The sequence below is a fragment of the Pithys albifrons genome, chromosome 9 (assembly GCF_047495875.1).
Source record: "Pithys albifrons albifrons isolate INPA30051 chromosome 9, PitAlb_v1, whole genome shotgun sequence".
Classification (NCBI taxonomy): Eukaryota; Metazoa; Chordata; class Aves; order Passeriformes; family Thamnophilidae; genus Pithys; species Pithys albifrons.
The window spans coordinates 17,775,327-17,801,704 of NC_092466.1; the positions used below are offsets into that span (position 1 = coordinate 17,775,327).

General features: G+C 39.4%; 3 protein-coding genes across 6 annotated transcripts in view; 1 reads left to right on the forward strand and 2 right to left on the reverse strand.

Annotated features, from left to right (window-relative positions):
* Positions 1 to 6,705, forward strand: part of PLCE1 (phospholipase C epsilon 1) — a 143,718-nt gene extending 137,013 nt beyond the window's left edge. For both annotated transcript variants that reach the window (XM_071564382.1, XM_071564383.1), the window contains 4 exons: positions 496 to 657; positions 818 to 1,036; positions 1,799 to 2,001; positions 2,989 to 6,705. In XM_071564382.1, coding sequence (XP_071420483.1) covers positions 496 to 657; positions 818 to 1,036; positions 1,799 to 1,978 — 561 coding nt within the window. In that variant the 3' untranslated portion in view covers positions 1,979 to 2,001; positions 2,989 to 6,705. The remainder of the gene's footprint in view (positions 1 to 495; positions 658 to 817; positions 1,037 to 1,798; positions 2,002 to 2,988) is intronic.
* A 775-nt stretch (positions 6,706 to 7,480) lies between these two features.
* On the reverse strand, positions 7,481 to 23,869 carry NOC3L (NOC3 like DNA replication regulator). Of its 2 annotated transcripts, XM_071564384.1 has the most exons (21): positions 23,818 to 23,869; positions 22,437 to 22,644; positions 21,910 to 22,033; positions 20,038 to 20,195; positions 19,888 to 19,944; positions 18,736 to 18,866; positions 17,987 to 18,148; positions 17,186 to 17,279; positions 16,808 to 16,983; positions 16,473 to 16,601; positions 15,912 to 16,043; positions 15,474 to 15,554; positions 14,807 to 14,907; positions 14,270 to 14,342; positions 14,129 to 14,192; positions 13,970 to 14,041; positions 12,830 to 13,011; positions 12,484 to 12,612; positions 11,768 to 11,865; positions 9,735 to 9,819; positions 7,481 to 7,999 (listed from the first exon to the last, which is right to left on the reverse strand). In XM_071564384.1, exons 1-21 carry the CDS (start codon positions 23,824 to 23,826, stop codon positions 7,868 to 7,870), a joined length of 2,397 nt encoding a protein of 798 aa, XP_071420485.1. In that variant the 5' UTR covers positions 23,827 to 23,869; the 3' UTR covers positions 7,481 to 7,867. The 2 variants fall into 2 exon arrangements, with proteins under 2 accessions (XP_071420485.1, XP_071420487.1); XM_071564386.1 differs by lacking the exon at positions 12,484 to 12,612.
* A 173-nt stretch (positions 23,870 to 24,042) lies between these two features.
* Positions 24,043 to 26,378, reverse strand: part of TBC1D12 (TBC1 domain family member 12) — a 45,699-nt gene continuing 43,363 nt past the window's right edge. For both annotated transcript variants that reach the window (XM_071563822.1, XM_071563823.1), the window contains 2 exons: positions 25,999 to 26,257; positions 24,043 to 25,724 (listed from right to left, as the gene is read on the reverse strand). In XM_071563822.1, coding sequence (XP_071419923.1) covers positions 25,656 to 25,724; positions 25,999 to 26,257 — 328 coding nt within the window. In that variant the 3' untranslated portion in view covers positions 24,043 to 25,655. The remainder of the gene's footprint in view (positions 25,725 to 25,998; positions 26,258 to 26,378) is intronic.

Consider the following 26,378-nt stretch of genomic DNA (forward strand, 5'->3'; position numbering starts at 1 on the left):
GCATTCTCTGAGAGAAGGGGCAAGGAGCTGTTCTGTCTTAAAATCTGCAATAGAGCCTGAAAAGGGACAGAGAGACAAGCAGCCTTCCTCTTGCTCCACACCACAGGAAACTGTTTGCTCAGCCTTCTTCCTCTCTAAATACTCCTGGCATTAGTGCAAGGACAGGAGAGAAAAGAACCCTTTCCACCATCTCCCATCTCACTGCCACCATTACATGACAAAATACAATGTTGTGTACATAAGGAAAGAAAGGATTTAAGTGAGTATGCATATGTCTCCATTCCCTGCCTCTGCAAGGTATTTCAGACACTGATTTTAGGAACACAGGTATTTAGTAGCAGTAGTGGCTTGTCAAAACTCCTCTATAATGCATTTAATGAAACGGTGCTGGGGCAACAGCAGTCTCCAATTTCCATGTGATAAAAACCTTTTGTGACCACCAGCTATTAGTTACCTCTCTGAAATAAATGAATTTGGCTCTCATTTTCTCTGTAGAACCTAAACGAGAGAAATGTCTTTCAAGAAGCAAAGGAAGAAGCAGCCATCAGCTCTGAGGATGACAGTTTCTTTGTTCAGGTACATGATGTCTCCCCAGAGCAACCACGCACTGTCATCAAGGCTCCGCGCTTCAGCACGGCTCAGGATGTCATACAGCAGGTGAGCTGCACCTTTCCATGATAATGTGCAGGGTGGAGGCTGGTTTCATGCAACATAAGGTGGGGTTTGCTCTCAGCACTAGCTGAGGAATTGGTTTATAACCTGAAACTGAGGGAATGCTGTCTTTTTTGTCTTCTTTTTTTTCTCTGCTTTTAAACAGACTCTTTGCAAAGCCAAATACTCCTACAGCATTTTGAGCAATCCAAATCCAAGTGATTATGTGCTCCTGGAAGAGGTGACAAAAGAGCCAGCAAACAAAAAGTCCTCAACATCAAAACCATCTCAGAGGATTCTCTCTGATCAGGAGTGTGTGTTTCAGGCCCAAAGCAAATGGAAGGGAGCAGGAAAATTTATCCTTAAGCTCAAAGAACAGGTTCAGGTAAAAGATGCAGTACTTCACAGCAGGTGTTGTAGATGGTGTGTGATCTGCTTAATGGGAACCTGCTTTCAGTGAGAGCGAGACACAACTGGCACAAGGGCAGGTGGGGAGGACAGATTACAGCAAAATGCAGATTCGTCTTTTCCCCAAGCCTCCCTTACTTTTTTCCTTTGCAAAACTGCATCAGTTATGTCCAGCAACACGACTCCTCACAGGCTGCAAATCCAGGACAACCTTTATCTGCTACCAGCATTCTGTTTTTCAACATCTTCTGGCTGTGCATGCCATGCTTTCCATCATAGCAAAGGACCATTAAAATGGGCAGAGCTTAAAAAACTACTGGAATAAAGTCCCCTTTATTCCTGCCCAGTGAAAAATTTGTTCTGTTGCTTTATCTTAGGCTTTAGAAAATGGCAGGAATGAACTACACACCTGCTGGGAGGAGCTGTGTTCTCCCTTCCTGAAGACACCACCAATCCATCACAGCTTTTGCTTTAAAGTAACTATATTATAAGTACAGATCTTTTTATACAAGTTTATTCCAAATTTGCTACACAAGGCATAATTTGACAAGGCATAATTTTTAATTAATTTATTCAGAACAAAGAGAAGGATGTGCTTGCCTGTGAAAGTACAGCCATACAGAATTTCAAAAGGAAGGCCCGCTTAGAAATATGCTAGGTGTTTTCCTATTAATTCTGTATTTCACATCTAATAAACAGCTGTTAAACCACTTCTGGGTTGTTTTTTTCTCCCCCACAGGCAGCACGAGATGACAAAAGAAAAGGCATCTCCTTTACCAGTGAACTCAAGAAGTTAACCAAGTCCAGTAAGCAGTATCGGGGGTTCATGTCACCCCCACTGCAGGTGTTGTCCGACAGTCCCCAGAACAAGGACGAAAGGGCCGCGTATGGCTTGACTTTCAGTGACATCATGGAATAGTCATCCCCCTGCAGTCTGTTCAGGTATGAGGCACCGATCCTAACGCTGAGCAATCATTGACATGATTTACAGAGGGGTTTTTTGTAGCTGGTTAAACGAGAGAGAGGTACAAGGGACTGACAAAAAGATCCATAAAAGCCTTATCCATCAGTGTTCACAGGCACAGTGACATCAGTAAGGTCTCCAGTCCTTTATTATGGCACTTGCTCCAGTGATTTAGCCTGGAGTTTTCACCCACAAAACCAAACCAAAATGTTGCAGCCTGGTTGATTTTATAGTGTGCATTTTAATAAATAATTGTGCTTAATTAATGATATTCTGTTACTCTTTTGCTCTGGGCCAAAGTAAATGGAAGTAACCAATAGGGCTTTTATAATTTTTTTATGTGCAGACAATAAAATCATCAGGACTGGCAATCTCCTTTTTAGCTAAAACAATTTTGTGGTGTTAATTTCTCTCTGGGGGAATTTTGCCAGAAATGTTTAAACATTTATTCTATCCTTTCTGTATCTTTTCAATTTCTTCCATCTTGCTTAACTTCAAACAACTGAAATACACAACATACGACTGTCTCGTTTATATGGAGATAGTAAGTGCCACTTGCCCAGCTCTGTACACTAACCAGACATTTACACAGTGCTACTACAGCACTGAGATAGCAACTGGAAGTTACAGCTCATTGCAAATTAAGAAAAAAATCTTTTCCAGTGTTGATAATCCCACCTCATGTATGGCCAATTTAATATTACCTTTTTCTTTCTGCATACATACATTACTGTGCATGCACTGTCACACTAGTGCTAAGTCAATAAATTACAGAATTCAAGTAATGTTTTCATTTGCAAGGTATTTCAAATATGAAGGGATAAATTTGATACCTTATTTCTTGGCTACTGTATCTGAATTCAAGGAAAGCAAAGTAAATTATGGGAAGATCCCAGTCAGGTTTCCTGTTCTGCATTTGTTCTTTTTTTAAAAACTGGAATTTACATCACTGAATACTTCTGCAGTGCCTTTGAAGAATCCTGCTGTGGACTGAACTGGTCACAACTGTGTGCCCTGTGCTACAGATACTTAATCCAGGAAATGCTGCTGGAGTACCATCCAGAATCTGGGAATCCTAAGTGGGATACTGTAGACTGGAAAGATGCCTCTCAGCTAAGTGGAAGAGTCTTCTCTTCCCATATCTTCACATCTGCAGATCCTCCTAGGGCAGATGGAGAAGTTTTCTTGGACTGTATGTTGTAAACAAACACATGTCATCACTCTCCCCTTTTTAAACAAAAGATAATTTTAGCTTGTTGCCTCTAAGGAAACCGAAGGCAGAGAACCAGGGTGTTCTTTTATCTGTATTATTTTAAAATAACGCACTTTTACCTGAAGATTTCTGTTAAACACTGTGTTAAGTGATTGTAAAGAGATTTAAATATACTGTAACTTCCTTTGCATAACTGTTTAACTTCGGTGACTATACACAAAACACTCAAAATTATTTATGGTTTATCTACTTTAATAAAATAATGTACAATAGCTAAATACACCTAACTGGTAGTGAGACTTTGACAAGGAACAACATTTTTGTCTTACAAATTCTAGTTTTCCAGGCTTGTGTTTAAAGAATATTTATTATCATGTTCCAAAGTACATGCCATTGTATAATATATTTATCATATAATACTTTTTAGAAAATACAGATTTTTACCTCTCTCTGGCTTTAGAGGAAAAAAAATGTTTTAACGTTTCTGGTTGTTTATTTTCAGCACAAGATATTTAATACCCATGACTGACCAAATTCAAAACAATGTAACTAACATTTCAAAATTTTGAACTCAAAACACATTTTTCCATAGTCAGAACCTGTCTTTCTACTTGTGTGTAAGTATAAAGAAAGTATAAAGAGCTTTTACACAGTAACTCTTGACATTTTTGTTTACATAGAAACACTGTTGTGAAGTTTTAGGTTTGCTGAATTCATCTTTTGATATATAAGTTAGTTGTCACAGTCTCTTTTTTTTTTATTTCCATGGGAGTTAGTAATTTATTTAATTATGTAAAATAATCCATACCGAGTTAGAGGGGCACAAATTAAGCAACTGCTGGAATCAGCCATCCCTTTGATCTCCCACAAGAAATGTCTGTGGTGAACAAGTTGCTCTGCACACGTTTTTGTCTGACTAGAGCAATCCCTAAACAAAGGAAAGGAGTTACAGGCAGTAGTCTTATCACAACTAATGGCCTCCTATTAATTAGAAAATGAAATAAAAGAAAGCAAAGTCATTAACTGGCATATAAACAAGCAGACAGAACCTGCATTCTGTCACCAGAAACTATGAAGTCTTTCACTTTACACTACAGAAAATGCCTATAAAGTAGCCATTACCAAAGCAACAAAGTGCCCTCTTGAGGTAATTTCCAGCTTTCATGAAAAAATAACCATGGACATACAGCAAAGTCAAAATTTCCTGGTGGCATATCCTCACTGAGGCCATGCATTTCCCACTGCTTATCTACAAAAGTAAACTTTTGAACTGATTAGCAAAACTGCATTTTGCAATTCAGCAATATGATCCCATTCAAACCCCCAACCACCTCCAAGCTCAGCCTCGTCACTCAGAACCAGTTTGATCCCCACACATACATAAGGCAAGACTGATCCTGAGTTAGAAGTGATAATTCACACATAGTTTTATATGCATAGTCTGCTTTGAAATACTATGGAGTTACTGGGAAATACATCAACATACTGCACAATTCAACTAATTTTTTAGCTTCATTTTCTCTTATTTGACCACAGTAGCAGAATCACATCACTAAAATTTTTTTCTTTTTCGTGTTTTTGTGGCATTTTAGAAACAATACTTAATTTCCTGTAGTTCGTTCTTACCTGTTTGGCTTTTCTTTTTTTTGGTGGTCGTTTGTTGGGGGTTTTTTTAATCTTTAGCAGCATTGAAAATTCTTACCACCACCTGTAAGTATCACAGTAGGCTTGAAGATACACTTGCTAATTAATTGGATTCTACATAGAAAGTTCTTATACCCATGTTGTCATCCACTAGTACGTTAATGACATAGATTTAAAACACAAAAAAACCACCTTGGGGAATCAAGGGACAACAGCAGCCATGTCATTGTTTAACACAGGTCTAACATGAGCCTGAAGCCTGGTGGCAATTTAAAATCAGCAGTTTTGTACTATTTTTTCTAACACAATAATTTTTCTAGGTATTTTTAGGTATTGGTAAATATCCAGGTAGACTTTTGTTGGTGAAACATAGGACACTTGGGGGTGAATTTGGAAAGAAGTACAATACCCTTCATTTGGTTGTGTCCAGGTATCTTAATAGTGAAAATACACCACCATGTGAAGCATTGACTGGGTGGTATTGTTAACTTTTATGAAAGCTCAGTTAAAGAGCTTTCATGTGCTGAGTTATTATGCTAATAGGAAAGTTTGTTCTGCTTAGCCACAGATTTTATTTCTACAGGAATACTTGTTCACAAACTCCTGTGACAAGACTGACAAAGTAACTTTGTCCTTTTCTGTGCTTTTGGCTGGGCATGGACATCAATTAGGAAAATACATCATTTTTACATTACAAACTATTTACAGGAAGCAGCTTCCAGGATAAAGTTTGAAAGAAAGGAATGTAAATAATCAACACCTTCCAGAAACATGCAGTCTCTGAGCAGTAGCAGGCCTTGAGATTTCCACCTGTAGTGTTCAGCACATGCTCCATTGCCTATTGGCAAAAATACAGAAGCATTTTATTCAGTACTATTTAAAAACCTGCTACTTTCCACCACTTTCTGAACTTCTGCCTGTGTAGCACATGCTGCTTGCAGTGGTGTGACAGGGAGGGACAGAAGATGGGCAGTCACAGCTCCTGTCTAAGGCACACCAGGAGGTACTTCCTCTAGCACCTGAAGGGTTTCTTGTTTCTTTCTTACTGATCCCAAATTATAGCAGTTAGAAGACTAAAAAGTACTATAACAGTTTTAATTTTTTTAAAAACATAGTCACATTATTTTTCTTGCTACAAATATTACTAGGTGAAGTGTCTCAATAGCCACTTCCAGACAGCTGTCTGCTTCTAGAAATCGTGTGCTTTTGAGATTAAGGACTTCAACATGGAAATGTCTAAATATTTCAGGAACACTTCCTTTTACATTCATAGTTTATTTTCAAGAAAGAAGACCTTCCTGGGAGCTTTACATTTTAGTGAAAGGCTAAGTCTGCAGCTTCTGAAACTGAACTGCCTGTTCTATTCTAGTTCGTACAATGCTTCAATCAACATTTGGTTTTTAATCACTGTCAGTTATTATTCCACTATAAAGCTCAGTTTACTTTTAGGGTAGCCCACTAAAGGTACCAATGGTGGCATTTTTTTCCTGTCTGTGATAAATGTTTTGTAACTTAAATAGTGTTAGACATTTGGCAGAGTTAGCAAATTAAACACAAAAATAAATAGCAGCAAATAGACTTTTGCTCCAATAGATGTATAGGCTCTTTCAGTATGACTTAGTTGTACAGTTGTCTTCCTGTCTCTTAAAGCATGTCAAAGTATTCTGACAATTCAACATCACTACATGCCTGTCTTTATATGTTTGGAAACTATGAAAAATGAAAAATTTCCAAAGTGAGTTTTCCACCTGGACTATTTTCTCTCTGCTGACTTGAAGAATAAACTTGTATTTGTATATGTTGTAAAAAATAAATGGTTTCAAGATGTTCACACTTTGCTTTTGCCTTCCTGAATGACAAAAGTATTGGCAAATGGTCACATCAGTATTATGTATGCAGTTTTGTATACATAGTAAAATAGGAATTTTCTAATCCATTAATACACAGATGTCTATTCTAAATGTGTTTCTGAATTCAACGATTTGAAAGTTAAAAGAAAAAAAAATTACTTGTAAACCTAACGAAGAATCATAAATCAGGATAAAAACCAAAATACCCTAGAGAAAAAACTATTTTCTGACTTGAATGAAAGCTTTGCAAAGCTCACACACATATCAGTATCACATCACAGACTAAACACTACAAAAATACATCAGCTATCAGCCAGGGACAGCCCCACCACACTCCCCTGCAGAATGGAATTCACATAAAGATAATACTCACCTTTAAATTATTTCACTTACTGTTTGCGAAGCCAGCATGCAGCTGAAAATGGATTCTAAAATAACCAGGCAATAACTTATACCTGGGGAATCATAAGAAATTTACTTCAATATAAATAAATATTTACATTCTTACCTTGTATTTGTCCATCATTCTCAATAGCAAGGCTTTACTGAAGACACTGCAGTAGAGCATTCAGTCATGATGATAGCTCAGAACTGAAACTGAGTATTCTCAATTTGCCAATACCGAGATTCAGCAGAGGGGAAAAAACCCCCATCAAATGCAAGTAATTTCAAAATAAGATAAATGGTTAGAAGACATCAAAAGAAAAACAAAAAATGCAATACATATTACAAATCTCTAAGTAATTTAGACATCAAATAAGTCAATAGTTAATATTTTTCAAAATATTTATTAACTTCTCAACACAGCCCAGTGAGTTCTTAGAAACACATATGTCTATATTTTGTTAAAAAATTAGAAAATATATTAACAAAAATACAATTCATGCACAGTTGCAAACAATTTTAAAATAACCTTGTTTTGTATCTTTTAAAATTACTGATCCAACTGTTCACTGGTTCCCCAGCCCCGTGAACACAGTCTTGGTGGTTGACAGGCTTTTTAACTGTGAAAAGCTGCTGTTACATTTTTGTGTGTTTCTATATTCAAACAAAAGCCTTTAATGACCAATGGAAATTTCTGTCAGCCAATCTTTCTCCATAATTAAGAAGCCAGCTGAAGCTGAATGGCAGGTACATTCATGACAAAGATGACTCCTTTAAGTGTTTAGCAAAATCCAAAGCTTTGTGAACAACAGTCTCACTGATGTGTTGTTGAAGCTGCTTGTTTAGCTCTCCATCTACGAATGAATCCATTTGTGAGAACGTATCCTGAAAATTACAAAATATTAGCTGCATTACTAAATGAAGCCAAGTATGTGTTTTCCATGGCATTGCCTAAAGTAGCAGTCCTGTTACTCCCACATCCCCAGCCATCTAGACTAGACCCACGGAACTGGCAGCTTACGCCCCAGCCTGCCGGTACGTTTGCCTTGGCTTCCAAGTGTGTGCTGTGTCAGTCCTTCATGAGCTCGTGGGTTTGGTGGGGGGGGGGTTGTTTTGTGGTGAACTGGGCTTTGGAAGATGACCTACTGCACAAAGCCACAGCTTCCATCTCTGGAGGCGCTTACATACTGCCTCCTGTTCAACTCACACACAGAAATCAAGCACTGTGTGGTGAGAGCACTTTTATATGATTCTTCTATGATTCTATATGTAAGTCAAGCATCTCTAAGTAAAAGGGCAGTGACAGCAATGTTGCTCACAGTAGAGGCTGCAAGTCAGAAGGGAGCGCCCTGACCCTTCTGCCTCCAGCCAGGCCTGGAGCCCTCACTCTTTCCTGGTGCTCACATGAGGAGTTGGAATCACACATATGATTTAAACTTCCCTTTTGAAGTTTTAGCACTCACACAGCCGAGTACACTGTGCACTCAAGGACAAATGAGATCCCCTCTTCAGTGGTGCACAGGGCTCCAATTCCAAGCTTCTGTCAACAGCAGGGAGGTGCTGACAGACAGTGGCATCCCAGCACACAGAGAATAATGCAGGACAGAGAGGGTAAACCTCAGATACTGCGAAAATTCATTAAGTGAGCCCAACATCCAGAGAGCAGGCAATTACCCTTGGTAATTTCCCCAGTATGGACAGTCTGCTCTCTGTTTTCCTTGTTTCTGCTTCCTCTTCCTTGTTTCTGCTACCTTAAAAAGCTTGTGTTTTTCCTTATTCAAGCACTACAACTCAAATCTCTGTCCTATCTGCTGTTCCCAGCCTTGCTCTGTCAGAGGTGCTAATGCAACTCCTGAGCAGGACAGACACATCAAGAAGTCATTGTAACACAACAGAATAAGTAAGTACAAACATGTTTTCCGAAGATGCTTCTCTAAAACGAAAAAAAAAGAAATTGTCTTCTCAAGGCTTCAACCACCATTATCGCATTATGTTGACAAGGTTAAAAGGTTGTAATGTTTTCTTTAGGAAGAAAGAAAATTACCACTTTTTAAAGGACACACTCCTCCCTGGACATTTAAGGGAGGCTGCACCTGGAACAGTGCTGAGGACAGAAAAACTGTTCCCCCATTTCTCATCTTAATACATTAACTCTTTGTTCCCCTCAAATTTACACTTTAAAGCTATAGTGACACTAACAGGGATCAGTATCCTTCTACATACTGAATGAAAGGCTCTGGAAACTCAGCTGTCCTGCCAACTACACACACTGGGGAAAGAGCTGAATTTTTATTATTGCTTTCTGAACAAACATTAGTTCATCATTACAGAAAAGGGCCAAGAAATCTGCACTGAACCACTGCAAAGTGCAAAAATAACAGCTACCATATTCATCTTGCTATATTAACTAATGCTGTGGGAGATAGAACTATTCATACAGCTGTTTCTCCTTCTTTACAGTCAGTCCTATCTTATGCCAGTTAAAAAAATACTTGACACACAAAGTACAGAAACCAGAAAGCCAAACTGAGTGTGCCAATGCCTGGGCACAGTGAGCCAGCATATATACATTATGTGGTACATCACATGGTTAAAAAAAGACACAGAGACAAGATGGTACCTTTCTTCTGGGTGTTACTGATGCAACAGGAGGATTAAAGGTCATTTCTTTCATACAGTATGCCTCAAAAAGTTCTGTAGCAGACCTACAGCAAAATCCACAGTGAAAGAAAAATGGCATTAGTGGAAACATCTTCAACTGATACATCAACAATACAAGAGCAGCTTCTCACACACACCACTATCCCCCTCCAACACACTTAAAGAGACCTTCTCAGAGTAATGAGCATCACCTGGAAAAGATCAGAAGCCAACAGCTGGGACACAATGCAAATCAAAGTAAGTAAAATGTGTCTAAAATACTCAGTTGGGGGAGACAAGAAAACTGTTTTGTTGGCTTGCCAGAACTCCAAGCTGTCACTGCTTGATCTGTACATATTTGCAACAGGGAGAAAAAAAAGGTGGATAAACATTATCTAGCTGACACAATCTGCTAAAATTTCCAACAGTTCCATACCAAAGAGTTTTATGAAAACTAAGCATCCATGGGAGAACAGGAAAGACCATCACATGAGAAAAGAACTGGTTAAAAGACAGGAATCTAAGGTCAGTTTTTGCAATGACAGGAGGAAACTATGGATTTCCACAAGGCGTGTTCCAGGACCTGTGCTTTCCAACATGCTCAGAGATAAGCACGAGAGTACCAGGTTATTTGTGGTAGTGAAAATGAGCTACCTTGAAGAACTTCAGATAGACTGAGATGATCAGTAAAATGGCAAATGAAATTTAGTGTTGGAAAAAGAAATCAGTCTCGGCTTTACATAAATACAATAGGCTCTGAGTTGACAATTATAATTTAAGGAAAAAAAATCTTATGGCAGATACTTTTATGGGATTGTGACCTTAATGCTGTTTGGAGTTGAAACACAGAACATAACAAAAATCAGTTACATCAGTGTATAAAACCCACACATCATGACATCTCAAATATTGCAGCTGAGTCTCCAATTTCCTCATCTTGAAATGCTTAAATTGGTACAAGTTCAGGAACATGCTACAAAGATGAGAAGTATGGAACAGTTCCTGTCTCAGCTGGATTCCTTGAGCCAGAAGAGACGGTAGATGGAGGGACAATATGAGAGAGGGCCTATCAAGTCCTGTGAGGCATGGAAAGAGTCTATTAGAGCAGACTGTTCACTTCATCTCTCAGAGCAAGAACCAGGGGCTGTTAAATGAAGCACACTGGCACCAGGTTCAAAACAGAAGACAGCAGGTCTTAACCTAAGGAGCTGTGGACTCATGGAACTTTATCAAACAATGCTGCATTTGCAAAATGTGTGCTTTTGTTCAAAGGACACTGAACAGTTTTGAAAAGAACTCCATGAAGAGAGAGGTACTAAGAGAAAAGGGTATCAGCTTCAGGAGATCCACCAGGCTGAAACCAGAGGCCAGGATACTGCTCAGAGCATGTCACAGCATCACAGAATATTCTGAGCTGGAAGGGACCCACAAGGATCAGAGTACAACTCCTAAGTGAACGGCCCATACAGGGGTTGAACCCACAACGTTGGTGTTACCAACACCACCGTGCTCTAACCAACTGAGCTCATCTCAGAGTATGTCTTATATGTACACCCTGTTTCACTTCTCACAAGGCACCAGCATTCAGCCACTGCTGAAGACAGCATGCTAAATTAGATCCGCAGTCTGAACATGGCTGCTCTCGTGTTTGAACATACTATGGACCTTACACTGCAACCTGGTTTCCAGCTTATGAAGGACAGCCACAGTTCAGTGATCCTGATCCATATTCAGATCAGGGCTGCTGCTGAGGAAATGCAGATATTTTGCTCCCGTGGGAAGAAAACACACTGCACTTTGAGATTTTTACCCTTGTCACAGCCTGGCAACAAGTATCAAAAGGAAAAAAAAGGGCAGCCAACATTCTGTACTGGCAGAAGAACAAAGAGTCTGAAGATCAGAATCTTTTAATTTTATGGATAGTTATTTTTAGGAATTCCTTTAATAAAGCATAAGCAACAGCTTCCTTTCAAGCCACTATTTTAAAAAAAACCTAACTCTTTGATAACTCACCTTTGGCTGAAATCAAGTGAAAGAGCTCCTGAGCCTTCAGTTGGAGCTCCAGCAATAAGGTGAGCTGCAAATTTCTGCACCGTTGGATGGTAATGTCTCTTAAAGAAAGGAAGAAAGAAGGTAGTTGACTGAAGGATGAGGGATTATTTATTTATCTGTGGATTCTCACATTTATTGCTATAAGATGGAACATCTTTTTATTGTTTCAGATAGCAAAAGCACAGCAAAATCGCTGTTTGTGGGTGAATGAGAACACTCAGTCATACATTTACTCACTCATATGTCATGCTGTGAAGATGACTCTCAACAGTTATTTTAATGTCCACTCCCAGAAAACAGGAAGAAAGGGCCAAGGAAGACCTCCCCAAGCCCCAAACTCCAAACTCTACTGGAATGACAGATCAACATGTCTGTTCCTCCCTGGACAAGGGCTGGACTTCAAGGGAACTTGATAAATTGAAAAAGCCTCCAAAGGAATCTTATTACACAACCTGCAGTAAGATCCAGTGTGATATTATCTTAGGGGACATGTAACATCCCCTCTTGAGCCCATTCTTTCCATATCACTGTGTTGCTCTCTCTCTTTGTATGGAATAGGCTCTTGTGGGACAGATTTGACTGATAAGCCTGAAGACCTCTGTTCTCTATTTGACTAAAGCACATAAACATTTATTTATTTACTGCTGACTTTTACTTCCCAATTCACTGTTACTAACCTGCAGTAAATGCAGCTCCCACAGAGCTGTGTTCTGAGCATTGCAATGCTCTGGTTCATCTAGTTCTGGGAGATAAACTCCACTGCCTTGAGATTCATTGTCTAGTAAGAGGTCCATCTTTGGGAACATCTACAACACAAAAAACCCCAACTGAGTTGCTTCTATCACACATCCAATTGTAACAGTTAAGTCAGTTTCAGGATTCATTCCATGTTAGCATTTAAGGATACCCTGTTTTCATCACTCTTGATTAAAAGGCTTTAAAATATTTTGCATAAAATCAATTTGTAAAGAAATTCAATAACCTTTAGTCATCAAGCTAAAAATCTCCACAAGTAAAACTTACTTGCATGAATATCCTGTTTGTTGCCAATATCCCAACACTGGAATTTGGAAGTACATGAAGAGCAAGTGTGGAAAGTCGCTTTAGGAAAGCAAGAGCTCGTTGCTGGGAAACTTGCTTTCTCCGCTTGGCAAACATGACATCCAGGCACTGGAGCACAATCCCTATATCCTCGTTGGTACCGCCTCAAAAGCAGAATTTCAGACAAAGAGTCAATCACCATTTCGTGGAACACACAGCTGAATACTCTGCTATGGACTGGACACTGGGAACTGAGAATAGCACGAAAGCCAAGAGGTTCAAGCACAGCTTTTATGGGATACAGACAGGCATCCACACTTTTTTGGTAAAAATACTCCAGCTTTGAACAAAAAAAATGTATCATTGTTTCTGTGCTCCTTTCTAAGAAAATACTTGCTCCACCAAAAATATCTAAACATTAGACACAGCTAGTGTTTTAATTCTAAGTGTATTCATTGTATCATCTTCTATAAATTATTAAACAGTGCAGAGATTTAGTCTTTTACCCATCCAGAACTGCAGAATATTTTTATTAACCTTTCCTCCTTAGCGAATATACATTTATGAGATCAAAATTATGTTAGTTTCAAATTTAAAAAACACATCTTCCTAAACTATACAACTGCTCCAAATTATTGGAAAATTTAGATTTGAAAATTAGAATGTCAGAATTACAAAAATCATAAATATACACCAGAAAATTTTAGAAGACAGAATTTTTAAAATAATTTAAATTTAATACTGGGAAAAGTAGGTATTTCTTCTCTGTTAGAGAAAGAATTAGATAAAAACCACAGAATTTCAAACTGCCACTGAAAGAAACAAGGAAGTAAAAAAATTTAAACTGAGGACAGGATAAATGTTTATCCAAGATCACATACTCAGCATTCCCTAATGAAATGACATGATTAGAACCTGTTATCATGTACTGCAATAATACTTCAAGTATTTGTATTTCAGTAATTCAATATGTAACTTGAGAAAAAGGCTGGTTAAACCAGACAGTAATTTTTTTCAGAACTCAGCTATCTTAGAAGAAATGTAGTTTATTAACACTACATTAAGGCTGTGACACCAAGGAATAAACATTATCTAAACACTGAAAACAAGAATCTGAATTACCTGCATGTAGGCTGAACAGTGTCTTGTAAAGATGTGTGTAAAATTTCATCGGATCAATGTTAAGAACATCACCTATTAATATAATCCCAAATAAACACATTTACTCCATGGATTTATCAGACAACATTGAACAAAAGTTTGTTTTTAAAAATCTCTTACCTTGACCAGACAGTATGTGAAAAGCACTGAGAATGCAATGAAGACTCTCACGATAGCTTAATCCCTATGAATACAAAACTGATTAAGTACCCAAAAGAAAGTAAATTTAAGAAAACTGAAATAAAAGTAAACTCAACTTACCCCAGATGCAATAAGAGAATGAAGGACAATCAACAGATCATCAAAAAATTCAATATTTATGAGATGGGCAAACCTTGAATCAAAGAGATTTTTATTTTTAAACTTATTATCTGTCAACTCCATTCAGAGTTTTTTAAATTGTCCAAATCCACACCTTAAAAGCAGCTAAATCAAATGCAGCTAAATCTTCAAAAGTAGCTAAATGAAGCAATGAGTCAGCCCCCAACTGCTAGTCATGGCTCCCCCATAGCTCTGAGAAACATGCTCATGTCCTTCAGGAAGTAATCAGGCAAAATAATGAAATCACATCACAACCTGCTGGGTTTGCACCACATGGATTCTATAATGGGAATTTCACACCACACTGAAAAGGGTTTGGAAATAGCTGAAATTTCAGTGGAAAAATAAAATAATTACAACTACTTTGTCAGGGATCATCTTCTCTCACTGTTTATAAATCCCTTTCAAAGTCAAAAACTCCTTTAGTAATTTATGTCTTTTCCAACACACACAAAAGAAGGCAGAGACAGTTCTTACTTTGCAAGACCTTCTAACACAGCCGGCAAAAGTGGAGACTTCTGAGCTTTCTTCAAGATTCTAAAGTAAGTTACGAACACAATATTCAAGGTTTCTGTGTGCTGAAGTTAAGAAAACAAAATGAATACTTAATCATGGAAAACAAACATTTCTACTTCACTTAAACTCAATTGAAAATGCTTCTGTCTGTCCAAGCCTGCACTCAGGCCTTCCAAACCAGTCCTGGCTCTACCATTTCCACTCTTCTTATGCTGAAAAGCTCAAGTCCTGCTCTCCTGCCTCTGACTTTGGCCCCTCACTCTCTCCTGGCTAAACTGTCCACACCAGCCACACTCCTCCTTTGCCTGAAGGCCACTCTGAGAGGCTGGTGACACCCATTCCAGAGTGGCCTATGGAGCAGGGCACCTGGAGGACATATGTCAGTGGATTCAGTATCTTTCTAGGCAGAGTGCAGAAGAAAATGGGAATAGCTAAAATGGCCTTCCTGGGTAAACGGAGAGAGCCTGGTTTACAAAGACCTAGGCCTCTGGCACAGGCAAAGTGTTTGTTAGCTGCCAACATTATCTAGAGATACAAAATGCTGACAGTTTGGAAGGAATACCCTTGATTACAGAATGGTTAGGAACTACCACTTTGCAAAAATAGGGAAATAATCTAAATTACTTACCAACTTCAATTTTTTTTCTTTACTTTCTGATGCCTCTGCTTCCAGGAGTTCTCGTTCCAGTTTCTCTTCTGCTTTCTTCCACTGAAAATATACAGTTGATTTTAAGACAACAGATTAAATGTTTCCAACCAGTCTGGACATGCAGGTTGCAAAGATACCCAGAGTTGCTTAAGTCACCCTGTGATGCCACTGGGTAACCAGATTAGATATTCCTAACAGAAACAACCAATCAAAAGCATTATCAACACAGGAAAGAGGAAAAAAAAAGATAGGAAGATAATTAAATTCCTGTAGAACCTCATAAATGTTCAAGTACAACGCAAACACTGATGACTGATGTTGAGAGTTAACAATGGCAACAGCAGATGTGCAATCATTGCTGGAACAAATTGCTACATAAAGTTGGAGAAGTAGGGCATGAGAAAGCACTTGTCATACCTTTCTTTGCATTCTGGAAAGATTTTTTCTTTTCTCCTTGTAAGTCATGAACTTTTTCTTTGGTGCAATGTCTTCAGAATCTTTTTGTAATTCTACTTCCTTAATTCTTAAGTGAAGAAATACTTTTAACACCTATTGTAAAACAAAATGAAAGGTGATCCACAACAAAGGAACAGAGGGTAAAAAATCCTGAATTCCATTCCAGCTAGTGGGCTTTGCTAGTCAACGGTCCTTCTATTTGCTCTCCTCCTGTTGCTACATACCTGTATCTCTAATCTCTGCTCTCAGTTCCTTCCCCAGCATTGTCCATTTCTATTCATTACTCCACCAGCTTCTCACTTCAAGTCTCCCTGTCTGACTTAGTCCACATTCCCATCAGGATCTGATCTCTACCTCCCAGTCTCCTTCCCTTGCCTTATCCCTCTCTTTCCAACCCTCTGGCTCAGTCTAATCCTAAACTGTCTGTGGTTTGGAACCAGCACCTGTGCTGACTTTGACATTTGGCTTTTTTTTAAACCTTTGATAGAAGAATATTGTGAGGTACAACAGAAAGACTCTTACCTCAGGTCTGACATCATAATTTCTGCCCCTCACAAGGCCAGAAATGACCTTAACTACACCAAGTGATGCATAGCCCAACTTGTCTTGTTTAAAGAGCTTCTTAACTGCCTCAAAGCACAGTTCAGAAATCTGAAAAAGGAAATCACACAAGTTGTTCTGTAAAGCCAAGTCCATGACAACAGCTAGTACCAGATGCTACTCATGGTATTTACTAACTAGAAAGTGGACACTGCCTGTAAAATAGCGAAAAGATCTGAATATTGTGGAATAAAGCTCAGAAACAGATTATTTTCATACAAAACAAAAACTCTTTCTCTACTCAGAAAATCACTTACCATTTTCGATGGATCATTCATGAGCGGAACAATGAGAACAATAATGTTATTGTGGAAGTTGAAGTGGGATAGGGCCACAAGCAGCTCGCACAGACACCTCACTGCTACCTCTGCTAAACCTTTGTAAGCCTTTAATGAGATGACATTGCTTTTCTTCAACTTCCTTTGCTTCCAATCTGCACAAAATATTAATTTTTTTAGTGATTACTGTTCAGAATGATGGAGAGCTTATAAATAAATATTTAAATTTTAGTGACTGCAGGTATTCTGCTGCGTACTTCATGCAAGTACTATCTCAAAGACAGCAGGTAGCATTCAGAGGGAAATTGATGCTGCAATTTTGCCTTTATTACAAAAAATGGGAGGTGCTGACTGTACCTTTAATTGTTTGTTCCAGATTTTCTAAGTAAAACTTATACTGGCTCACCAGGCCTTCTTCAAATTCTCTCAGTTTCTGAGTTTCTTTTTTAACCTGGAAATACAACAGAAATGAATTTTTATTTGGAGTGCTAAATACTGAAATTAGCCAATGGTGGGGAAAAAAAAGTTTTAAAACAAGTATCAGATACCTAAGTAGTTTTTTCTTCTAAACAGACATTCCTAGAAATGTATTAAAAATAAAATATTTCTGCATTTTTCTACACATGTGCTCAGATGGTCTATTTCATTTATGGAGATTGAAGTAACATTATGTTATTTTAAAGCCATGACTCTTAAACTGCACTAAACCTACACTCGAGAAACCTTCTAAAGAACTGATTAAAAATAAGCTCCAGAAAACAACTTACTTTGCATTTGTTTAGCAAATTGTTGAACACATTTCAAAGAAATCTATGCAAATTTGCTTTCTTTCTAATTCTCTTCAGTAAGGGACCTTATTCCAAGGTTTATGAGGAAAGTCACCCAGGTTTGGTGCTACTTTCATATACTACTTTTCCCCTCCATCACCACCAGCATGTCACCTACTTCTTGCAGGAAGTATGTAAGAATTAAAGGTTCAAAACAAAGACCTAAACCTGAAAGTGTCATAGCTTCAGAGTTTCCACAAGTATTTGTGTATTTGTCACCCCTTGCTCAAAACTATAAATTCACATTTAAAAAAATCAGTATTAGTATTTGACATAACTGGAAAAATTCTGAACTACTCACAATACCCTATAAATAAATGTGATATTTCACCTTGGTAGTCTTTTCTGCTTCAGTCAGAGGCCGAATTTTGTAAGAAGGTGCAATGTCTTTGAATATCTCCATCAAAGAAACCATGACCAGCTTCCGAACAATCACAGCCACATTGGGATCCTGTTCCATCAGCATGGCACGCAGCTCCTTCAACTTTTTAATCTGGTCAAAGAAAACAGGCAAACAAAGTCAGCTGAAGATCATCTACAAACCAAGGGACAAGCACAATGTCCATTAACTCAGCATTTACTCAGACTCTACTGAGCACTGCATAAAGACCCAAGAAATGCTACATATCCCAACAAAATTTTAATCTCGGGAATATTCAAACTGTCCTGATATTAAAAATGGGCACAGAATTATAGAAAATTAGCATAACCTGAAGCATTGAGAGCTACCAGATACAACCCTGAAATCAGAGCGTACATCAGGGTAATGCTTAAAGAACAAGGTAGTTTGGACAGAAAATACCACAGACAGTATTATTCCTAAAACCACAAGTACTCAGAGGAACAAATTACTCCTGAACAGAGCAAACACAGTCACCTAGATCTGCACCTGATCCAAATCCTATGGCAGCAGTTTCACAGTTTGACAGTCCCTGAGAAGTGATACAACATTGATCTTTTCCTTGTTCTACCCATGTATTCTTGTGCTTTTGCTGCTGTTTGGTCACTTCAGATCCTTATTGCCTGAGTTACTGCACAACACAGACACACGTTCATGCACATTAAGTCAATGCTACATACATTGTTGTCTGGCTCAGAGAGAATGGCAGACGCCAAGGCAGCGATGTGCATCTTCCTCTCCTGCAGCTTTTGTCTCCTTTGAGCAGCCATTTCCTCAGGAGTGAGAACAGGCAGCGGTTCCTCATTAAATTCTGGCACAAGGTGTGAGAGTTAGAAAAGAGGGTCAGTGGGGAATTTGTTGCAAACTACAGTTCTAGATACTGCATTTCAGATGGGTGCCACATTAACCATATATTAGTAACACATGAAGTTCCACAGTCAAAGAAGCTTTAAGAATGACTTTGCTAGAGCTTACATTAACCCAGAGACTAATTTTTGCTCCACTTCAAAATCTTTTGCTTGCAAACTGAAGTGGACTATGTGTTTCTGAATCTGCCCATGGTGTTCATAAAGTACAGTGGGAAGGAACACAGAAACTCAACATATTACCTCAACTGTGCCAAGAAACTGCAGTGCTCTGTAATTTGCAGTGAATTATTCACCATTCACTTTTCCTTGTAAAAATACAATTGTTTTGTTTGTGTTTTCTGACTATTATTTTGTTATATCCTTCCTCAACTTTAGATTATAGTTAGACAATAATGACCCAGAAGCAGCAAAGTTATAACCCCAACTGTTATTTGAAAATGACTCCCAACTGGAAAGCCAACTGCAAATCAAACTCTCCACTTCCTCGTATTCCCAAGTTCTAGGTAAAAAATTTCAAAGGCAGACACTCAAAAGCCTACACAAGTCTACACAGTGTCCTGAACTGCATTTCAAAATGATCTCAGAGTAATTAAAATAGAACCACAGTATATATCCTTTACAGAAGACCAGTATTTTCCTTCTTACTAGCAAAGATGACATAACTGATAAAAGTTACTTCATGCAAACATCAGTTCCAGGTGAAAAGTCAAAATAATTTTAAAGAAAGAGATTCTGAAACCAGCTGTTCCTCAGTCCTGAGATTCTAACAGGTAAAAAGGCAAGTTTTGAATAACTGTTATGCTTTGGAGGCAAAATGGTAACGAACATGTTCAAAAAATCTGAACAAAATACACTTCAGTTACAAACTTCCTTAGGGAATAGCCCAGTACTCATTAGGTATGTCAGTGATTTGAAAAAAAGCCACAAAAACCCCAATATAAAGCAAACATAATATTTTATTACCCTCTCCTTCCTCCATTTCTCCTGTATCCTCTTCTTCATCATGTGCAACATTGAGAACTGCAAAAACAAGGTGTCCAGTGTCAAGCATGTAATAAGTACTGTGAAATTTTAAAAGAATAAACTATGTACTTTTTGGCTACTGTGTCTTACCTGGCTTTTCCACAGCTTGAGGAATAATGCCACTCTTGTCTTTGATGGGGAGCAGATGGATGAGTTCCTTTTCTGGCTCTGTCTGCATGCGTCTTGGCACCTTCTCATATTTCTCAATCACACTTTCATGTTTTCGTTTTTTGACATGAACAGGTTCACTGAAAAACCCAAAGCAAACTAAATTAATTAGACAAGAACCATGTATGACAGTGTACTAGCTGGGTTAAGAGCCCACCTCTCACCTAGGCCAGGGCACTGTTTTACTTGTCCCTCCTCCTCCCCTGTGCTTCCCCACAGCATGAGGGGCTGCCCTGGCAGAGCTCAGGCTCATTAACAACTTAACCCCAAGCAGTCCTGCCATGAAGGACTCCACTGGCAGGCAAGTAGGACTAGGATTCTCTCACTGGACAAACAGTCCAGAGTCTTCCTTAAAATGTCCCACAGTCTCTCTCCCTTACTGTGCCTTGTGACTCCAAACCAGGATGCGATAATAGTGGGTCAATGAACATTTTATTTACCCTGCTCCATGTTTACTTTTACCACCACTATCACTTTTCTACTCTGCTGACTGGGAAGGCCCATGTCACATCCCACTCTCCAAGGACAACAGAAATAATGCAGTGTGGTGTACCACCCTTTTGCAGGTATGTTCCTAAACTACACTTTAGTAAATAGGAACATCAGTACCTAGTCTTTGCTGACATGAACACTTAATTTATAAGCAATACAGTATCTGACAAGTGTTTAAAAATGATTATAGTTGACCAGAGTAAAGCAGATTGAAAAGACAAGTTCTCCAGTTTAAAGGAACACTCTGAAAAGAGCTAAAAGCTCATAACAGTACAACAGGTAAAAGAGCAACTACTTCCATTGTTTTTCCACCATTCTAAAAATGTTTTGGCATAATAAGCATAGACATGTAGACCTACATCTTGCAAAATGTCACTAAATAAAACCACACAATAAATTTTGACTTTTGCAAGGTTTTAAACTCACGTCACACCCAATTAAGGGAGAGGGGAAGGTTTAAGATAAAATTCTTTTAATTCAAGGACTTGCAACATGGCTACAAGAAACCACGCAGTAGAGTACAGCCCAACTGCAACTTTGGAAATTAAAAGCCATTTACTACTTTCCTTCAAAACTAGACTACGTTACTAATTAGTAATTGATTACGGATGTTAATCAGTACTGTTAGTGATGATTAGCAATGGATACTGATATTAATCAGCATGAACAGAATAAAACCATGCTACAACAGCAGCAAGGCATACAATTTTTTCACATTCATCAAAAAAGCCAAGTTAAGATTTTCAAAAAATCATGTAACCAGATGATTCTATAGAAGTGTATTTGTAAAGACTTACAAGTCTACAACTAGGAGCACTGTCCTTCTACACTGTGAACTCTACCCAACACTTTGCTCAAGAAAACTGGTAACAAATCTTTTGTACTAATGTTTTGGTGTTGCATGTGTTTACAGACATGGGTTCCAGAACCCTTTTTTTTCCCAGCAATTTGCAATGCAATATGTATAAAGGCCCAAAGTCCAGGGAATGTCCTGAGTACTCTCTACAGAAAAAAAAAAAAGTGACAGCAGATTAAAGCATTTCTTTCAGGTTGAGGAATGCCACTCATCTCACAGCAAGAAACACTGCAAAAACAGTATCCTGAAGGTCAGGCAGAGCAGGTGAATGTACTGATACACATCAATACATTAATACTGAATGTACTGACAGACTAAGGAAACACTAAACTGGAACTGCAAAGAAGCACTAGACTGAAAAGGACCTCCTGATGTATGTATTGCATTACATATTAATCACAAAAGGCTGAATTAGTACAAAAAGTAGACACCACAAGAACACTCACTTAGAAGAAAGGTCTCTGGTTAAAAAGGATGCCTTTTGGGCCAAATCTTCTATTAATTTTAAGTCATCTTCATCCATCATGTCCAGTGGAAGAGCATCTTCTTCCTCTTCTTCGCGTTTTCCAGCTGTTTTAGATGATGAAGTTTACAGATTAAGATCCTGTACATATATTCAAACTTGAAAATCTAACCCTGCCTATACTTGTGAGACCGTTTTAAGCCTTATTTCAACCTGGAGCTCACTGACCTTTATGCATGTGTTTCACATTATCCCAGAAACTGCCCCCCTTTACAATGACATCCAATAACAATCACTGTAAACACATTTCTGCTCTCTCCAGCTGTCAGATCTTGATGCCAGAATGGCTACATTTTACATTTTTCCCAAGTCTCTCCTTCTTTCAACCAGAACAGCAATTATTTGTAGACAGAAAAGTGTTGTTTTTCTTGAATTTTACAGCATGAAGCAGGATATTTAGTAACCCTCACACCTTCCAGCTTACTAAAATAACTCAGAGCAACCACTTACCAACTTGTTTTTTCTTGCATTCTTCCAATGGAAAAGGCTTTCTAGAAATAGCATCTCTGACAGCCTCCCTTAGCTTCTTTTGTTCTTTTCGATACTTCTTAGCAGCACTTTTCTGCTTGTACTGTTTATTCTTTAATTTGTTGTCAAGTTTTATTTGACTAGTTCTCAGTAATTTGCGAAAGCTTGGAACTCGTTTTGTGTTTTTTCTCTAGGAAACAAACAGAAAATCACAAGTCACTGACGTATTCACAGCCTCTGTGAAATTTACTTCACTATTGAGATCTCATTAAGTTCAGGGCTGAATAATATGTTTCTTCCAAACAGTATCATCAGTTAGCTTCAAATTTACACAACTGTGGTGCGTTTCTGAGAAAGAGACCCAAGACAAATGTTTTACAGAAACATTCTTTGACAACTTTTTTTCTTAAATCTTATGTCCGTCACTCTTAGACATCACATGGACACCCAGAGTATGACAAACAGGCTGTTAAGGGTGCAGTTCCTTGTCTGCTCCAGAGCACTCACTCTGTTCTCTCTTAAGGCTGACACACGGTAAGGTACATTGGGGTACTTAAGGTACAAGGCCACAGCCTCGGACAAATGTCCTCCTGCAGGACAATTCCCCACGCTGAGCTCTGGCTTTCCCCAGCCCGAAACTGTCCCTGACCAGCTGCGGCGCGGAGCTGGCAAGGCTCAGAGGAGCAGGATGCGTGGCCGTGTCACAGTTGCCAAAGCTCGGGGAGACACGGCGGTGGTGCGAACCAGGGCTGCGGGAGAGCCGGAGGCGCAGGGGCCACCCGGGCGTCCTGAGCCGGCACAGCCAAGCCCGGGTGCCCGGGGGGCAGGCGGGGTCAGCGGGGATTGCACACTGACGGCATGGGGAGGCGGAGGCTGCGCAGCCAAGAGGACACTGCAGCCTTCGCTGGGGGAGCTGCGTCCCTTTAGAAAAGGGCCAAGTGGCTGGCTCAGTGAAGAGCTCCTCGAATGCGCCGTTTCTGTCGGTTCCCCTCTGAATTCCCTTTCCAGGTCTGGCGGAGGGCACAGCGCAGAGGGCGAGGCGGCAGTGCCAGCACGGGCCGTGCCGCGGCCTGGGGGCCGCTTGGACCCTCCCGCAGCCGGCGGCCCCGCTCCTCCGGGCCCGGGACAGCCGCCCCGAGATCCTCCCGGCCCTCGGTGCCGCCACGATCAGCCCCCACGGACGGGGGAAGAGCCTGCGCTTTGCCGCGACCCGCCATGCCAGAACCCGCCACCGGTACCCCCTGCACTGCTCTGCCGGGGCCGCGGTGGCAGCGGCCAGGCCCGGGCACGGCTCCCTGTGCCGCCCAGCCCCGTGAGAGTCCCGCGGCCTCCGCTCCCGCCCCGCTCCGCTCCCATTCCCTACCGGCTTCATGGCAGCGGCGGCGGCGGCGCGTGCGGCCCGGCGGAAGCGCGCGGCCCGGCCCGACCACAGCGCCCCCTGGCGGTGGAGGACCGCCCCAATTAATAAGCGCCGTAATTAACGCCGTGGCCGCGGCGGAACGGGCCGCGCTCACCCTCGGCACCGCTCACCGCACAGCGCGGCGCCCGCAGCGCGTCCTGGCGGCAGCGAAAGGAAGCACAGCGCGCATCTGCTCTAAGTTTTATTTACACAGGACTTGGTACTAGTGGTCTTAAAGGAAGGCTTGATCCTTCTATTTACAGTTATATACAGATTTATAGTTGAAAAGTAAGAAAACTGTACAAGATAACACAAAAATATAGGACAAATTGGATCCAATTAAAGTAGTGAATACATAAGTTAAGAAAAATGTGACATTTACATTTCAAATCGTAATGTTAGGAGTAGCATATACGTAGTTTTTAGACCAGAAAGCAATGTAAGTTACACCACACTAAATCTTTACCCCGATTATGCAGACTCTGCTTTTAAACACCAGACAACTGGAAGCCTCCTGCACTTAAAAATACATAATGGTAATTTTGACTTGATTTCCAGAGGGACCAGTTACAAAACCCACATGTAAGGAATTTATTTACATTAAATATTAGCAAAAATGGATGAAGAGAGTGCAAGTGTTCCTCACCTGCAGTGCTATCCATATTAAACTTCTGTCCCCTGCAACCCACAGGTGGTTGTACAGCATCTTGGAGAACAGGAAATGTTGGGAAGGAACTGCCATGACACATACAATGTGACCTTATGTCTCACAGTTAAAAGATTTGAAAGAATTCAGTATTACTAAACCAGACACTTTTTGGATTTCAGTATTGCACACTAATAAAAGACAGTTTCAAAACCAAATCTGTGCCTGCATTATTCCCAAGAGTTAAAAGTGGCTGCTGCTTTGCTAACACAGAGTCCACAGATAGCTTTGCCATTTTCTAGTGTTCACCACTACATACACGTCTTTGTTAGTTGAGAATGGCTCAACAAAATAAAACTTCTGGTGGCAAAACCTTTTCACAGAATACCACTCCATTTACTCCACAACCAATACAACAACCAACCACTGACTTTGAAAGCTGTACAGTAACAATAGCAGCCCCGTTCTTGCCACTGTTTAAAATTGAGATTATTTTTGCTCTAAGTTTGGGCACAATACTTTTACAGTTCCTGAGTTAATTACATTTGCCCAGATTTGAAGAATGAAGCTGCAACTTAAAAAAAAAAAAAAAAAAAAGAAAAAAGAAAAAAACCACAACAAGACAATACCCCTTTCCAAATTTTAACAATCTTGCACATAAACATACCAAACTACCTTATTTGGTCCTCAATACTCTCAATTGTTAATTTTGGAGGTAACATTTGTACCAAAACATTTGGTTTGGATAGCAGTTTTGGGGCATTAAGATCTGGCATTTCCCTCATCCCCCCAAAAAAAGTGCCTTTGTGGTATTTGTAAAAAAGTTATGCCTCAAAATTTTTTAAAGTACCAACAGAAGTTATTACAAATGTTTATTGCATTGCGCTGATTCTTTTAAAGTATTAAATATGAACTTCTCACTTCTCAGTTTCATAGATTTTAGTATTCTGTGTGAAAACAAATCTTCCCACAACAAAAACTAATACTGGCAAAAGGGTGAAGATTTCATCAGTTCATTACTCCACTGAGAGCTATATCATTTTTCCATCTCATTTTCACATTTTCTATAGTGCTTTTTCCACATAGGAGTGATGTGAAAGCTTCTTTGTCATCAAGTGGTTTTCCACATTTTTAATTGACTTCAACATTACAAGGATTAGTTTTTCGGTGCTGGGCTATGGTTCTTGTCCCCTTCTTTGTTGTCCTTCATCAGTGAGGCAAACACCTGGAAAAGTACATTATTTAATGAATATAAAAAAAGCCAGTCTTATAGAAAAACAGTATCCATATTAACCACCCCAATATTAGCATAGAGCTCAATTTCTAGAAAGAGACACTACAAAGGAAGTGTCCATTGCTCAGAAGTCAGACATACAGCATATAAATAGTCTCTAAGATCCCATATATTCATGTGCCCATATGTAAGCCCCATATATTCATGTGCTGTCATCTCTGATTTTATATATCTATACATACAGATACGTATCCAACAAACTCACCTGTGCCCATTTTTTGTTACTATTCTGCATCTGAATAGCTGCAATACAACTAAAAAGCTTTTCGGATGTAATATCTTCTGGAAGTTTTGTTAGAAACTGTGCTATATGAATAAAGTCCATCTGTAGGAGAATATCTTCATATAACCGAAGGATTCCTAATCCTGTCCTAAACAAAAATTCTTCTCCATCTCTACAGAAAACGTCCCAGACACGACAGGCCAGATCAAGTGGTAATGACTTGCTGTAGAGTGTAAAAATCCTACAATTGAGTAAAAAAAAAGTTATACTTTAACTGATTTCAGAAAAATGGAAATACAACTTCTTAAGCCTCAGTAACATGGCTTCAGAGTAGGCAGATGACAAGTTATTTCATACATTCT